The 15,434-nt window shown below is 54.4% G+C and overlaps 1 protein-coding gene across 1 annotated transcript in view; it reads left to right on the top strand.

Moving 5' to 3' along the window:
- The window catches only part of ASTN2 (astrotactin 2), a 360,893-nt gene that overhangs the window by 185,833 nt on the left and 159,626 nt on the right, over positions 1 to 15,434 (top strand). The window contains exon 11 of the mRNA XM_075439778.1: positions 7,855 to 8,005. Within this exon, the coding sequence (XP_075295893.1) occupies positions 7,855 to 8,005 (151 nt within the window). The remainder of the gene's footprint in view (positions 1 to 7,854; positions 8,006 to 15,434) is intronic.

Genomic DNA, 15,434 nt, shown 5'->3' with positions numbered 1-15,434 from the left:
CAGGGAGCCGGGGCTCCGCGTTCGCGTGGAAGCAGGGGGGGCAGTTCTGTCTGGACACCTTCGGAACGGGGAGGGTCGCATCCCCGCCTCGAGGAATTGGCTCCTGATGTGGTGGTGAGGGGCAGCTGGAGAACGTGCGGGAGCGGGGACATTTGCCCGGTGCGGTGTGGTGGGGCTGAGCCCCTGTGACCTGCCGGGACCTGGCTGTCGGGGCTCCAAGAAGATGCTAAACAGGAGGGTAAAGCCTGGGGCCTCGAAAATGTCTGGGAAAGCCGTACCTTCAGTAAATGCAGAACAAGGGGGTGGGGTTGTAGGGTAGCACCCATACCTTCTGCTAGGGTGACACACGATGTTCAGCAGTGCTGTTTCTCCTCCCAGCTCTTGTCCCCCAGTGCTTAGTGTGGGTTTGCTGTCCCACCAAGGGCACTTGCTGTGCTCCAAGCCCCTGCACCATCCATCCCATCCCATCCCATCCCATCCCATCCCATCCCATCCCATCCCATCCCATCCCATCCCATCCCATCCCATCCCATCCCATCCCATCCCATCCCATCCCATCCCATCCCATCCCTTCCCACATTTGGCTGTCGAGGTCCCTGACACACAGGAGCATCCTGAGGGTTCCACCACCACACGGGAAACACAACCTGCCGAATTTGGGATGAATTACAAGCCGTGCTGAAGCAGACGCTGACACGTGTAATTTCCAGCGCACTTACTGACCGTGCTTTATCATCCCAATTAAGGCTCGTACGCCTTTTCTTAAACCTCCCAGTGCCAGGGTTGCCTGGGAGACTGAGCCAGCACCGCCTGCGTTTGCCTTTGGCTCATGCGGGGTTGAAGTGGCGACTGCGACGCTTCCCTGAAACAGGGGAAAAAATGCTCAGCATTAGAACCGTCTTGTTTATCTCATCCTTCATCCAGCAGAGCCACGCTGCCTTCAGGGGGGCTGCAGCGGGGTGGGGGTCCTGGCGAGCCCCGGCATCGCCCAGGGCACGTGCTGCATGTGATGGGCTTTCCGAGCTCGCTTTCATTCCAGTGTGGGTTTTTGGTTTGTTTTTTTTTGCTTTGCTTTCCTGTAATTAAATTTCTGGCCCTTCTGGTTGCTGAGGTGAGCTTCAAAACGCTCTGGCGGAGCGATGGTTTTATTGAATCTCTAGCAAATTATTGAAGCGTGGTAGGGAATTTTTCACACGTTCAACCTCAAGGTTTTTGGGAGAGCGTTTTTGCAAGTGTTTATTACAGTATTACCACGAGAAGTGAGACTACCCAGAAAATTTATAGTAAGCAGCTTGTCAGCAGTGGTGTGTCAGCATAGCTCCGCTGACATGCCTGCTCCAGTGGCACTAAAGTGAGGAAGATTGCTCCCAGTTTAGGACCTGGATGGTGGGGTTTTTTTCCCCAAGTCTCCCATCACTATTAAAATGGCTGAATGTGTGCTGGGCAGAAACTCAGTTTTTCTGCATAAAATAAGAAATCTTCTGCATGCACGTGCATCTTCAGGCACTGCACTGAGAAACCTGGTTGAAGACATGAGCTTAAGCATGCCAGAATTCGAGACTGTGAAGTCCCTTGGTTAGAAGCTGCCACCACCTCGTCAGGTCCTCTGATGCTGGGGCTGGAGATGACTTTTCCAGAGCATCCCAGCTTGGTCAGTGCGTGGCTGGACTTGCTCAGGAGATAGCTCGGGGCTGCGGGAGGTGGTTGCTGCATTCACTACAGTTGTGGTAAGTGGTGTAGAGAGGGCAGGAGGTGGCTGTAGAGAGAACAGTCTCTTGTTGTTGCAGGGGGAATAAAAAGAAAAGAGTTGAAATCCTGGAAAAAACATATGCAGTTGCTTTTAAATCAGAGACCACTTTTCTCAGGTGCCAGTTTGTTGCACATTCGTCGTACTTTGGGTGTTCAACTGCATGGCCCTCTGTACAGAACAGCCGAGCCTGGGGTGCAGTTGAACCTGCTGGGAGCATGGGAAGCGCTTAAAGTGCTAAAAATAGCCGTGAAAGCATCTCCAGTTGGACATCCAGCAGTGGTGAGCACCTTTACTCCTGATCTCTTGCTGCCTTGGCTCCCTGTCTTAAGGGTGAAGAAAATACTACTCGGTGTACAGAAGCTGTGAGAACAAGCCGGCGTTCGTGAGACGCTGGGACCTGGGTGGTGGGTCCCAGGAGGGGAAGGGGTGGCTCTGCCCACTACCTCAGCCCCGCGTGTCAGCCAAATCCCAGCGCTTCACTTCTGAATGCTGGGCTTTGCAGACGCAATTTGTATTTTGACGGTTATATGGAATGCCTGTATAAAAAATGTGGTTATGAGTTTTGCAGTACACCCTCAGCTGGGGTACAGGTGTCAGGCAGGCAGAGCCTTCGTGCCCATTTCTGTGATGAATTTTTCTGGGTGTTCTATGAACACGCTGAGCTCTTCCCAGCCTTAACAAGTCCAAGCCCTGCAGTGCAGAAAGCCAGGGAAGAAGGGCTGGGTTAGCTTTGCTTCTGCTATGGTCTGCAATTCCCCCTCCAATCTGGTATTTCAAGCTTGCAGCTGAGAACACCTACCGTCCCCAGCTCACCACCTTCCACCCAGCATTTGCAATTCATGGCTGGTAAAGAAGTTTCCAGCCCACGTGGCTGCAGACAGAGCAGAGGCAGAACCATTTGCACAGCAAAAAGGCTCGTGCAAGTCCCACTTCCACTGATCCCATTAATATCTTTGAACTGTTTACTCTGAAACTCGAAGAAGAGTTCGGCAACCTCACTAATGATTTCAGCGCTGGCCGGATTAGCAGAGGAAGGCAGGCGTTTAGTGGAGGAAGAGAGATGTGAGGGAGAAGAGAAAAGGAGCAAAGGAAGAGAGGAGTGGGGTAGGTGAGAGCACAGGTGATGCTCAGAGCTTTTGATGGGGAGGATATAACCCACCCACCACGTGGAGGGGGACCTCAGCTGTTGCAGGTCTGGGGTTGTGTTTGGGGACTCCTCAGAGGCATTTTCCCCCATGGAGGGCATCCAGGTCCCCCTGGAAACTGCCCTGGAGAGATGGGTGCTTGGCTGGAGCTGTGCCCTCGGCACGTTTTGGGGCTGGATGGGGCTGTAATGGGGTTTGGAAGGGGGAAGCAGCCATGGATTCCATGTGAGCACCCACAGGGGAGAGGGTGAGTGTCCCTCCGGGTAAAGCCAGCTCTGGGTGAGATGACCTGATGGGGCAGGGAAGAATGATAAAAGGCAGAGGACATCCAGGTTTAATCCCTGGCTGATCATAAGGGGAAAAAAGAGCAAAGTCTGCATGGAAGGACAGCTCTCTCATGGGCTCTCAGCAGTGAGGAGATCAGCCTTTCTCAGGCCTCACAGCACAGAAGTTTTGTGGCCAAAGCTGGTGAAAATTGCCCAGGCAAGTAGCTGTCAGGCTCAAAAACGCAGAATCTGGGTGTGAACTTCTCTGCACTGGTTTGCAAATGCATCAGCTCCAAAGTTCCCTGTTGAGTGGGGTCTTGCCAAGGGGGGTAGGAAGCAGCACGAGGTGCTGGGCACGAGGCACACTGGCTGGGCTGTGCCGGGTGGTTTTGGGTCCCCTCTCGGTACCGGTTCCTCCTTTGGGCTGAAGCTGCAGGTGACACAGCATCATGCATTTTGCTGCTAGTGTGTCCTGTCTCTAGAAACTCTTGAACTCCAGATCTCCTCCCGATCCCTCTCCAAACACAGCTCAGGGAGCAGATGGCAGAGCAGCACTGGCTTAGTCCCCAGCTCTCGTCCTTTTCTTTGTTTTTCTCGGCCATGGTTCACTTTGTAAGACACCGAAGTCTTTAACCATTAGCAGGCAATAAAAAGGGGCAGCTGAGTTGGATAACACCCAGTAATCCCCTTCCAGGATGAGCTGGAGAGAAGAGCCACTGCAATGCTCAGGAGCTTACTCTGAGTGCTTTGGAGGCTTTGAGAATTGCATGGTGTTGGTATTTCATGAATAAATAACCCCCAGCCATATTTGTCACTGAATCTGCTTCATTAATGAGGGCCTGGAACAAAGGGGGAGGCTGGAGAGAAGTATTTTCAAGGGAATTGAGGTGAGTGCAGGTGATGGGGACTGGGTGAGGATGGGTGCCCTGGTCTGCACCGCAGGAGCTGCTGGGGGAGAGCCCTGCTGCTGTGCATCGCACTGACCGGTTGTGGCAAGAGAAGTTGCTAGAAAAGGGGCTTTTACTGAGGCTTTGTATCAGCAGGGGGTCCTGGCAGAGAGGGGAGTGCATTTCATTTAGAAGTTTGACATCTGGGCGTCTGCGTGTGTCTTCGGGAGGGCTGGAGAGTTAGAGAGAGAGCATGTGTTCGCAGATCTGCATGTGCTTGTGGAGAGAATCTGACACCAGGAATTAGGTGGCTCGCTCCATAATGCCCTTTTTGACGGGACCTAGGATCTGCTTCAGGGCAGTGGGGAGTCATCCCCTCCTCCCAGCACGCCGGGCGCTGAGCCCTGCCTGGTCCCAGGGCTTTCGGCACCTGGCTCCGGCCAGGGCCACCGGCAGCTTCACCCAGTGTGCTCCAGGCAGGGCGCGAGCTGCAGAGCCCATCTTCTCCCTCGTGCCGTGTCAGAGCGACCCGAGGGCCACTCCGTGAGATTCAGCACAGATATATGGAGAGCAAGAGGGAAGAGCTGCTCTTCTGCAGGCAGCTCATTACTGCGGGGAAAGTGATTCATCCATCAGCGATGGTCAAATCTGGTGTGTCTGGACAGCGGGGAGGGCCGGCGGGCATGGGGCAGTGGTGGCCAGACGCTGCTGTCACCCCTCAAGTGTCCCTTGCACTGTTGGCACTGCGGGCTCGCTGGGGCTGGGGGCTGCAGGTGGGGAGGAACGAGCAGGGCTCACTGCCGGAGCTGCGTGGGTGGAAAATCATCTGCTCCGTGCTGCATGTCACCCAGCCCATTGCTGCTGCGGGAGGTGGGTAATTAATTATTGCTCTTCACCCATTAAAATTGAAAAGGAGCCGCTGAGGCTGGCAGTGCCAAAGGCTCGGCAGCGCCTGCCTGACCGAGCCTGGCTCTGCCAGCCGCTCCGGAGGCAGACGAAAGCGAAGCGTGCTCCGAGCATCGCGCCAGCCCTCTCGTCTGCTGACATCCCCCGTGTCAGGACACCACGCTGAAGGGACGCTCTCTAATCCAGCGAGGGCCGAGCAGCCTCCTCCGATGGCAGGCAGCGCCGTCACCCCGCTCCTCTCGCGGGTGATGTTGGAACGCTTCCCTCCGGCTCCACTCCCCACCTGCCAGCGAGGTCAATATTTTAATGTCTTTAGTGTCTCATTCCAACTCGGCAGCCCCTGCCCGTGTTTTGTCGAGGGTCGTCCGTTATAGCAAGCATGGTTTTGGAGACTGAGGTTCCTGTTCCCGTCCTTCACTCTCCCGAGGGCAGAAGGTCGATTTGTGCTTCCAGGTTTTAATTGAAAGCGTGACGAGCTGGCCCTGCCAGCCCCAGCCCAGGAGCATGGTGCCATGCGGGAGGAGCTGCCTTCCCCCGGCAGCTCCCTGGCTCTCCGGAGTTTCCCCGGCTGAGGATCGGGCCCTGGGGACTGCTTTCCGCCACCCAGCACAGCTGTAGCTCCTCGCCTTCTCCTTCCAGGGACGTGGGAGCTGCAGGAGGGTCTGGTTGGTTGGTGGCTGAATGGAAAAGCCAGGAGGGAGGACAGGGACACGGTTCTCCTTGCAGACCACCTACGATGAGCAACCCTCGCGGGAGGACCAGATGGGGCTGAGCTTTCGGGTGGGCAGTGGAGGACTTGTCATGGTTTGTTGTTTTTCATTTAAATAATTCTCTCTACGTTAATAAACAGTATTTTTAGTTAGTAAATAATATGCCCTTTCTCTCCCCCATCTCTCCAGCAGAAATATGTACCCTGATCTAATGTATTCTGCCTTTCTCACTCCCTCACTTTGGAGGAGCTGCAAATTCTGGTGGGAACAGAGTGCTAATAGAAAAGGGCCTCTAAAGATATTTGAAACATGACCAAGAAAGGACAGAGGGAGATTCAGCTCCAAATATGCTGGAAAATCTAGGAGGTGGGCCAAGAGAGGGGGAATATCGGAAGCATGATCGCCAAGAGGGAAAAGTTAATTGGGAAGCATTAATTGGGGTGAAAGCGAGCAGCACAGACGTGAATTTGCTACACGGGGCAGCGATGCAGCTGGAGGCACCCCAGTGCTGGGGTAACTCGTCCGCCCTGACCCACGGTAGCGGAGAAGCTGCCCTCCACCTCTGTCCGAGCAGTTCTGTGCCAGTTTACCAGTTCTTGCTGGTTTTATGGTGTTTTCCCTGTTGAAAGTCCCAGCTTCTGGAATTCTGCCTGGGAATCTGGAATCTGCAAAGTCGTGACTTCAGTACTGCACAGGGCTTTGTTTCTTTGGATTCGGTCTCTGGGTAGTTTCTAGCCCTCAGGTTTGCAGGGAAAAGCTTGCTTACGCCCTAAAGGCTCAGAAAGCAGAAGGCAAATTTAGGGGAGAGAAAAAAAAACACAAAAAACCACCCAGTGACTGATTTATTTTTAAAATCTCAGCATTTTTATGCCAATCTCGTTATATTTTTTTTAATGCCTGACTCATGATTTTTTCGAGCGTTCGCTGTTGGCAGGGCTGTGTGCATGAGTGTGACGGTGTGCGTGCAGGGGCCCTCCGCTGACAGCGAACGCAGTGCTGGTTCGAGACGGCGGTGCTGTGGTCTGCAAGGGCTGCTGAATATTCCTCCGTCCCTCTTTCACTGCCAAGCAAGCGGTTTTCAGATTAAAAACCTGAAAAAAGGGGAAAAGGGAGACTAGCGCTGGGCGCTGAGTCATTGTGGGGCTTTTTAGGTGCCGATGGGAGAGCAGGGGAGATGCTAAAGGGGAATAACCCCCCCTGTGACTCCTGGCATTGCCTGAGGGGGTATTTTAAGGTCAGAGGGGTCCGTGTTTGTTTGCAGCCCCCTGTGTATAAAGATGTAATAAATAGCCCGTGGAGGTCAAGCCTGTTGCTGTCAGTGACTTGTTGACCAGTGACCTTGGGCAAGCCGCTCTGTCTCTCTCCTGTCACTGAGAGGGTGACCGGCTCTGTCACTCAAAGTGGGTTGCAGGTATCAGTTAATACACAAAATGTGCTTGGAAGATGAAAAATACCTTGGAGGTGCTTAAAGCTCTCAACAAGCGTCTGTGTTCCCTTTGCAATCACCCAGCAGAAAGCAAAGTGCCTGCTTTGTCACAGACAAAATCTGCTGTGTGCGCAGCTCGAGAGGCAGGGCTGGGAGCTTCCCAAGGCTTCCCATGGCCGGTGAATTTGGAGGCATTTGGAGCCAGCTTCTTGCTGTCTTGAGAGCGGGGTGTCACAGCACAGCTGGGCCTGGGGCTTTACCGAGCTGTGGCATCGCTGTGTCCCCTGCACCGCGTGCCCCGGAGCACCAGGATCAGCCTCTGCCTTCACATCCCAGCCCAGTTTCGTACGGCTTTCCAGCTTCAGCAGCGTCCCTGGATGATGGACGGGGTGTGGGTGCTCAGCTGTGAAACATTCAGGAGTTTCACTGTTGTGGATTCGCTGTTGTCTAGTATAGGGCTGGATTCACGCACAACTCCAGGCTGCTAATAAAGTGTGTGTTAGTTGCCAGTTCATGTGAAAATGATAGACAGTATCTCTGAAACCCCAAAACTGGTTGGTTTTCATCAAGGATCTCAGAGTCATGCAGCAAATCTGTTTTATATAGCATAATCACAAAATCTTAATTTTCTTGGGAAGCCTCTTTTTACTCACGTTTGCTAATCAAAATGCCACGATTTTGCCAGAGCGGCTCTCTGGTTTGCCCTGCCCGTGCCACGTGCTGCCAGCTCCCACCCAGCCCTAACGGTACTTTTTCTCTCCAAGGGAAGAAGCGATGCTGTCCACGTACTTTGAAACCATCAATGACTTGCTCTCCTCCTTCGGGCCGGTCCGAGACTGCTCCCGCAACAACGGTGGCTGTACCCGCAACTTCAAGTGCGTTTCGGATCGCAAGGTGGACTCGACGGGCTGCGTGGTAGGTACCGCGCCTGCCGACCCCGGGGCTGGCGTCTGCCATGGGGACAAGCCGGAGGAGGACATTGCCAGCTCCTGCTCTGGGGATGCGGTTGCAGGGACGTGTGTCCACCCCTGGGGCCTCCACAGCAAATCACGTGTGACCTGAGGACCTCGGGGAAGGAGCCCAGGGGCTCAGATGAGCAAAAGAGAAATGCTTGAGGCTGATGGTCATTCTCCTGCTTGTCAAGAAAGCACAGGCTGAACGCAGTCTTGCTTTTTCTCCTGCATTGTGCTTCCAAGCATGGGAGAAAGATGAAGCAGCTCCCCATCCTCTCCCCCTTTGCGCCCCTCTGACAGCCTCTGAGTCAGAGAATCACGGAGTCACAGAATGCTTTGGGGTGGAAGGGACCTTTAGAGGTCATCTGGCTCAACCCCCCTGCAGTAAGCAGGGATATTTTCAACCAGACCACGATGCTCAGAGCCCCGTCCAACCTGGCCTTGAATGTTTCCAGGGATGGGGCCTCCACTACTTCTCTGGGCAACCTGTGCCAGTGTTTTACCACCCTTACTGTAAAAAATGTCTTCCTTATACCTAGTCTAAATCTACCCTCTCTTAGTTTAAAGCCATTGCTCCTTGTCCTATCACAACAAGCCCTGCTGAGTGTTTATTTGTTCCTGAAGGTGCTCACGTCTTGCCAGACAACCTCCTGAGTCCCAGGTTTTGCAGTCCCCACTCCAGAAGACCTCTTTGACCCTAGACCATTCGTTTTGGGCAGAGGCTCTGAATCACTCCCAGCTATCGAGGCACAGAGGGGTTCCGCTGTTCTTCCAGGCGGGCTGCAGCAGAGCTCGGCACCTCTCCCGGCTCTCACCCAGCTCACCTTGACAGCAAAGTCACCGCTTCCCTGCGTGCGGGGCTTGTGCAAGTCCGGTGCGACACGCAGAGACGTGGGGACAGAGCCTTGGGAAGCTGGGGGAAACCTGGAGCATCCCTCCTCACCTGTCTGTTGTAGGAGCCCCTGCCTGCCAGGCAGCAGGTGGTGACCCAAGGGGGTCCCGAGCTCCTCACCCGCTCCGCCTGCCCGGCAAACCCACACCCGCTGCTCCGAAGCCCCCCCGAAACCCCTCTGCCCCTTCCCCTCCCTCTCGCCGCAGGCAGAGCCCCCGCCGCCCCGTCCCCCCGTCTCAGCAGAGGCGGGAGCTAAGCGTCTCTTTATTTATTGAAGATGTTTATACACGGCAGCCGGGAAAGGTCAGGCTGGAGCGGTGCCGTCCCGGGGGTGGCATTTTCATTATCCCCTGCTCCGACTGCTTGTTAAGGCCGTTTAGCACGGCAGCCTGATGTGTCACCAGCAGCGCCTGGTGCCATCTCTCCTTGCCGCTCCGCTCCCTTTCCTCCTTTCTTCTCCCACTGTTGGTTTCTTTTGTTCCCTTTTCCAAGGAGTGGCTGCCTTGCTAGTCTTTTATGGGGGTTTGCTCATTTTTTGGGGGTGTGATTTTGCCCTGAACGCCGACGTGCCTCCCAGACACTGTCAGAAGCAGTCGGGGCTCTGATTGCTCTGTGCCGCTGGGAAGAGATGCCACGTTTTAAAAGTCAGGGTATATTAAGATAGAAATTATCAATAAATAACAAGCCTAGCGCTCGCCACGCCAGTGCATGGAGAGGCAGAAATGGGACACTGCCGCTCGGGGAAAATAACCCCCCTGCTCTGTAATGCCTGACTGAGGCTCTATGTGAAGAGAACAAACCCTGTGCAGCGGGCGGAGGGGGAGAAAGGAGAAGCAGCGGGAGCCGTTCTCCAGAGTGCATCCCCGGCCTGAGAGCCGTGGGTGAGAGGTGACACCCGGGGACCGTGGGACCCCCTGACCCCCCCCCCACCCCCCATCACTCCGGGCTCCCGGGGCCGTGCGTCCCATGGGGACAGGAGACAGCCGCAGAGATGCCCGACTCTGCTCCCTCTGCTCTTCGCCTCTTTCTCTCCCCACTGCAGGAGTGTGAGGCTGCTCTGCCCCTCTCCTCAGCCCCCGGTCATGGGGTGAAGCCCCCCCAGCTCCCCAGTCCCGGCTGCAGCCTGAGGACAGAGAGCCAGGGGGCAATTTAGGGGCAGCTGCTGCATCCCCCATGCAGTCCACGTCTCTCCCCACTTCCCATCAGACTGACACCAGGGGCACGGTGCTCTGTCCCTCCCGGGTCTCCAACCCCGTGTGACTTTTTTCCCTCATCACCTGCTTGTAGGTCCCCGTCAATGGCAGGGATGCGAGCAGAGGTCTGGAGGACACTGTCCCATGTTTCTGGCCGTGGTCCATGACCATGGTCTGCCCTGGCCATGGGTCATGCTCGTGGCACTGAGTGGGGTCACAGGTGATGGGAGCTGAGTTTCGGAGCTTGCCACAGCCCCGGCGTGTGACCTTTTGCTCTGGTCCCCGCGCTGGGCGATACGTCCCCTCCTCATCCCACCCCTGCTCCCGGAGCTGCTGGGTGTGAGCTGGGCTTCCAGTGCCAGCAGGGATATGGGGTCATTTGCTGCAAATTTGCAGTGCTGTCAGTTAGTTTTAAAGCTGAACTGCTGTGAACTCAATTTGCCAATTTGGTAAGTGCTATGGGCAATATCAGGATGTAATTTAATTAAGCTATCCCCTTTTTATAGAGTTCAGGGAGCATTCACGTACTAATTTTAGCACTAGGTTTGCTTCAGCTTTACTCTGGACACTGTTTCGCGAATCATGACATGTTGTTAATCTTTACCAGTCAACAGTTTATTAATTTCCAGAGGACCACAGAAGTATATAATCAGTGGTTCATCAATCAAGGCTAAATCCAACAAATGTTCCAGGCAGGTACTGAGCATAAAATATACATGCAGCCTTGTAAGCAATTAATACGCGGCAAAGCCAGAGCCTAGCAGCTCAACCAGGGACCGGCACAAATCTCAAAGATTTCTTATTCCTTTTATATATAATCATCATCTGTTACCAGTTCCTCCGTGCCCTTAACACAGCTTCCAGTAATTCTGCGAGGACGGGGGATGCATTTGTCTTCGGGCTTTTTAGCGGCGGGGGCTCTGCCATTGCCTGGTTGTTTGGCCTTAAAGGGACTTGGTTAAAATGTCGAGGGCTGTTTGCTTGCAGCTGGTGGTGGAGTCTCCGAGGACAGTCTCCTTGGGCTTACGAAGGGGAGAAGAGGACGTAGCTTTTTGCTTAGTTAAAATCCTTGCATGCGAGGTGTCACCTGGAGGTCCCCAAAGGCTCTGTGCTGGGGTCCCCACCCGGAGGGGTGACAGCTCCCCAGCTTCCATCCCACGCTTCCCTTGGGGCCCTTTTTTCCCCTTGTCTCCTGGCTTTTCTGTTACTTGTACCTGTACCCAGCAGGTGGCATTGGTGCATAAAGGTTTTCTGCGGTTCTTTTCTTATCGGAGGCTTTTTTTGTTTGGGTAATTTTAAGAAGTTTGAGCTGCAGCCTTGCTAAGACCTTGGCGTTACGAACTGGAGCCTTGCCTTTGAGCCCTGCCTTCCAGCATAACAGAACAATCCCCAGGCTCTAGAAAACCTGTTTCTGTGCTGCTTTTCCCTGTTGCATCCTAGAATTACAGTCGGGTCTGAGCAAACCACGGGCATTTCCCAAGAAAACAAAATCCCAGCGAGCTTCTCTAAATCTGGTGGCTCTGCTCTGCGCGTTGAGCCCAGTGTGCGTTTTGTACCGTCTTGCAGGGATCACAGCAAACCGGGAGAACCTGTGCTGGAGGAAGAAGTCAGATTATTGCCAGCAAAGGAGCAGATATCACTGATCCCTTCTACTGGCATGGTGGTAGCTGCTCAGCCAGGAGGGAGGATGCTGAAGGAGGGAAAGGGCTTAACCTTCATGTGTTGGTGATTTATAATTTGAAATGTAAACATGTGAATTGGCCCTGAGGGAATGAAGGAAACACCTGTAATGTGGCTTAAATTCAGGTTTCCCCAGCTGTCGCTCGGCTTTGCTCGCCGATTCCAGTGTTCTCCTCCGTGCGGGGAGGAGCCAGGGGTCACTCACGTCTGCTGCCCCAGGGCTGTGCCCGTTTGGGAGCCCTGGCAGGGCAGGATTGCAGCCCCGGGGGAGTAAGAGGGGTGAGGTTTTTCCCAAGGAAAGTGAGCTTTGTTCTTAGCTCGTGAGCTGGGCGAGGAGGTGGTCGCTGCCCCGTCGGCACACGCTGGGCATCCTCGGCATCACTGTGGGAGGAGGCAGCAGCAGGTCCAGGCGCACAGTGAAGGTGCGTGTCTGAGCCCCGTGGTGCCTCTCGGGATGGGGTTTCATCACCACAAGGACCTCCTGGAGATGCAGGAGGGCACAAGCAGCCCAGCCGGTGGTTAGGAAGGCAGCTCGGGGTCGAACGCTGAGATAGAAGCAGGATTGGGCCCCTTGTTTCCTGGCTGCGTGAGCAGCTCCACCGCAGCAGTGCAGCTGCAGATGGTGTTCTCTGAGGGTTCTGCAACATCTGTGGTGCCTGCAGATGCTGCTGAGTTAGCCTTTTAGGGCAGAAGAGCGGCTGGTGCCACGGAAGCCAAAGACGTTGCAGGTGGATGTGGAAGGGCTCGCAGTGTGGTTGGGCTCCAGCACCCACCCCACCTTGGCAGAGGTGTCGGCAGGGGGTAGGAGAGCCCACCGAGCCCAGGCAGCGGGCGCCGCTCTTCTGCACACACCTGGAATCCTGCTGACCATCACCATCTCCCTGCTGGCGGGCTGGAGTTCCTCTGGTGTGGATTTATTTCTAGTTTGGGGAGAAAAAAGTAGTTTGCCTGCAGGGACAATGTGAATTGTTCCTTTTCCCGGTCAGGGGGTCAGACAGGAGGGAGTTTGTCTGGCTCAGCAGCATGCAGAAGGGAGCTGTGGCCCGCGGTGACACCGGTGCGGTGTCGGTCCCAGCCTTTTTAGAGAAGGAAGAGAAATTTGGCATGGTCCGCACAGGCGTAGAAGCGTTAGGACTGCCTGTCTGGAGCTAATCCTTCTCTTCTGCTCTCTTCTGCATCAGATGATGGGCTGTTCCTTCAGCGCTGCGAAGCAGGGTGGAGAAACAGCTGAATTTAAGAGTGTAATCATTTCAGGGAAAAATGGGATTAGAAATGAAGGAACAGGGCAGTGGTTACCACACCAGTCTCCTCCTTCCAGCCCAAGTCATTCAGGGGTGGCCTGGGGAGCAAGGGGAGTGGGGAGGTGCTTCAAAATGAAGAAGGTGAAGCTAAGAACTCATCTCTTTGGGGAGGAAACTGGGTATTTGGGAGTCTCAGCCCAAATCAAAATGCTATGCACAAATCCCCCACATAAGTGCAAGTTCCAAAATATTTTGGTTCAAAACATCACCTTTCTGTGAAGGAGGGGGAAATGTTTAATTCCAACAATATCATCTGGAGTTTGATGTTATATATTGTGTTTTCCCCATGTACGGCCTGAAATAAAAACAAAATTAGGCAGTGGAAACCGAAACATTTCAACCTTGTCAAAATTAAATGCTCTCCTAATTTCCCAATGAATTTTGAGTTGTAATTGATGGAATCCCACAAAGCACTTAAGCTTCATCAGATCTGCATTTTTCTGACAGGCAGTTGTTCATTGAAAAATAAAAACTCATCCGTCCCTGCCTTAGGAGGCACCTAGCTAATTATGGCAGAGATGCACACGCAAGGGAGGGAGATGGGGAGGAACCATTCTTTTCTAATCCCTTTAAAGTTTAGCCGGCTCCTTGAAGCAGAAGATGACTCCTTATGTGCGTTATGGTTGGAAGCAGAAGCCCCCTGAGCTCAACAACAAGCCTCCCTCCCAAGGAGGTTTTGGATTTGTCTCGTTAAGCCAGGTAACTACGTGTGATGAAAATGAGATCTGAGGAAGAGAGAGAAGCAAAGGATGGCAAAAGCCGCAGGGGTCGGTAGGCGGCCGTGGCAGGGAGCAGAGGGGCAGGTGGGGAGCCCACCGCCCACCTGCCTCCACTTTCAGTGCTGTAAAAGGGGTTTGCACCGTGTCGGCGAGCGGTGGCCAGATTTAAAAGCAAGTGGAGTAGCTCAGGAGACACTGAGGGGAGCCGGAGAGCGCTGCCTGTGCTGGGAACAGGTAGTTTGGGTGATAAAAGCTCAATTTTCTCCAGCGTTGGCTTTTTCAGTGGCATTCCTCAGAAGGCTTGGCTGGCACCAGCCCTTGCCCCTCTGCTCCCCAGCAGACCGGGATGCTCCGTGCGGTGTGGTCGCAGCTGGGTTGGGTCTTGGCGTTTGGTTCGGGTGGTAGGATTTGGCGTGTAGCATCATGGCTGGGCTGTACCCGGGATGTCAGGTGGGGCAGGAGTTGCATTTCTGGTCTCCCGAAGGTTTCTGGAGGTGCCAGCCTCTGCTGTGGCTGGGAAGGGAAATGCCTGATGGGCGGGAGATGCCAGCACGCCCCAGACTGGGCTGTTGGTGACTCCTGGAATGGAAGCAGCCGAAGGGTTTCGGTAGCTTGATTTGCTTGCTCCAGGAGCTCTGAACATTTACATCTGTGTACAGAGCATCCCACCAGCTGCTTGAAACCAGTCCATCCCACTTTGAATTGAGGTGCAAACATACCCATAGTGGCTTGCCCGAGAGGGTCCACATGAGAGGTGGCCGGAGGTGAGGAGATGCTGCCTCGTTGCCCGGAGCTTCGGTCTCCTCTGTGGAGCCCCCAGCCCGTGGAGATGTCGCGGGGGGACCGAGCCGAGGAGCGTGAGCTATTGCAGCACATGCTCGGGAGCCTGGAAGACAGATAGGTTTGATTTTCTGAGGCTGAAATAATGATTGGTGATCTTGAAAGGGAAAAGGAAGCAGGGGGAAAGGAGGGAAGGGAAAAGGAGCGGGAAGATAATGATTGTTATTTCAGAAAACAGTTGTAATGTTTCCCTCTGGGAGGGATGCTCCCCCGCAGCGGGGTGCCAGGGAGGGGTCTGCCGCAGCCGGGGCTGTGGTGGGGACCGGGCAGCCCCGAGGATGGGGTGGCCCTGCAGAGACTGCCTGGAACTGACGAGTGCTTTGGTGACCGGCCTTTCGGCCCGTTTTACTGGAACGATGGGACAGGAGGGATGAATCTCACCCGCAGAGACTGGGCTGTGTACGGCCAGACTCTGGTCCTGCTGCTGCTGAGCGGCGTTGCTCACCGGGGGCCTTCCAGGCCAAGAAAGTGAAGGCTGAGTAAGCCAAAGTTGTCTGAATATATGTGTATATATATGGACACAAAGGAGTTTACTGCATTTGTATAATTTCTGAGCTTCAACAGCAAATAAAATACATGCCAGTGCATAGTTTGGAGCTCATTAACATGCTGGTACTTGCGTGGACCTCAGCAGTGCCTCAGACTGATATTTTTGTCTCACGCTGAAGAGGTCCCTCGGTGAGGAGTGAGGATTTCTCTGAACAAAGTGGGGTCATCAGGCCCTTTGGAGGCTGCGCTCGGTGCCTCTGCAGCACTGAGCCACCAG

The sequence above is a fragment of the Opisthocomus hoazin genome, chromosome 19, assembly GCF_030867145.1.
Source record: "Opisthocomus hoazin isolate bOpiHoa1 chromosome 19, bOpiHoa1.hap1, whole genome shotgun sequence".
Classification (NCBI taxonomy): domain Eukaryota; kingdom Metazoa; phylum Chordata; class Aves; order Opisthocomiformes; family Opisthocomidae; genus Opisthocomus; species Opisthocomus hoazin.
Note: the sequence above shows the minus strand (reverse complement) of the source record. Positions and strands in the feature narration are given on the sequence as shown.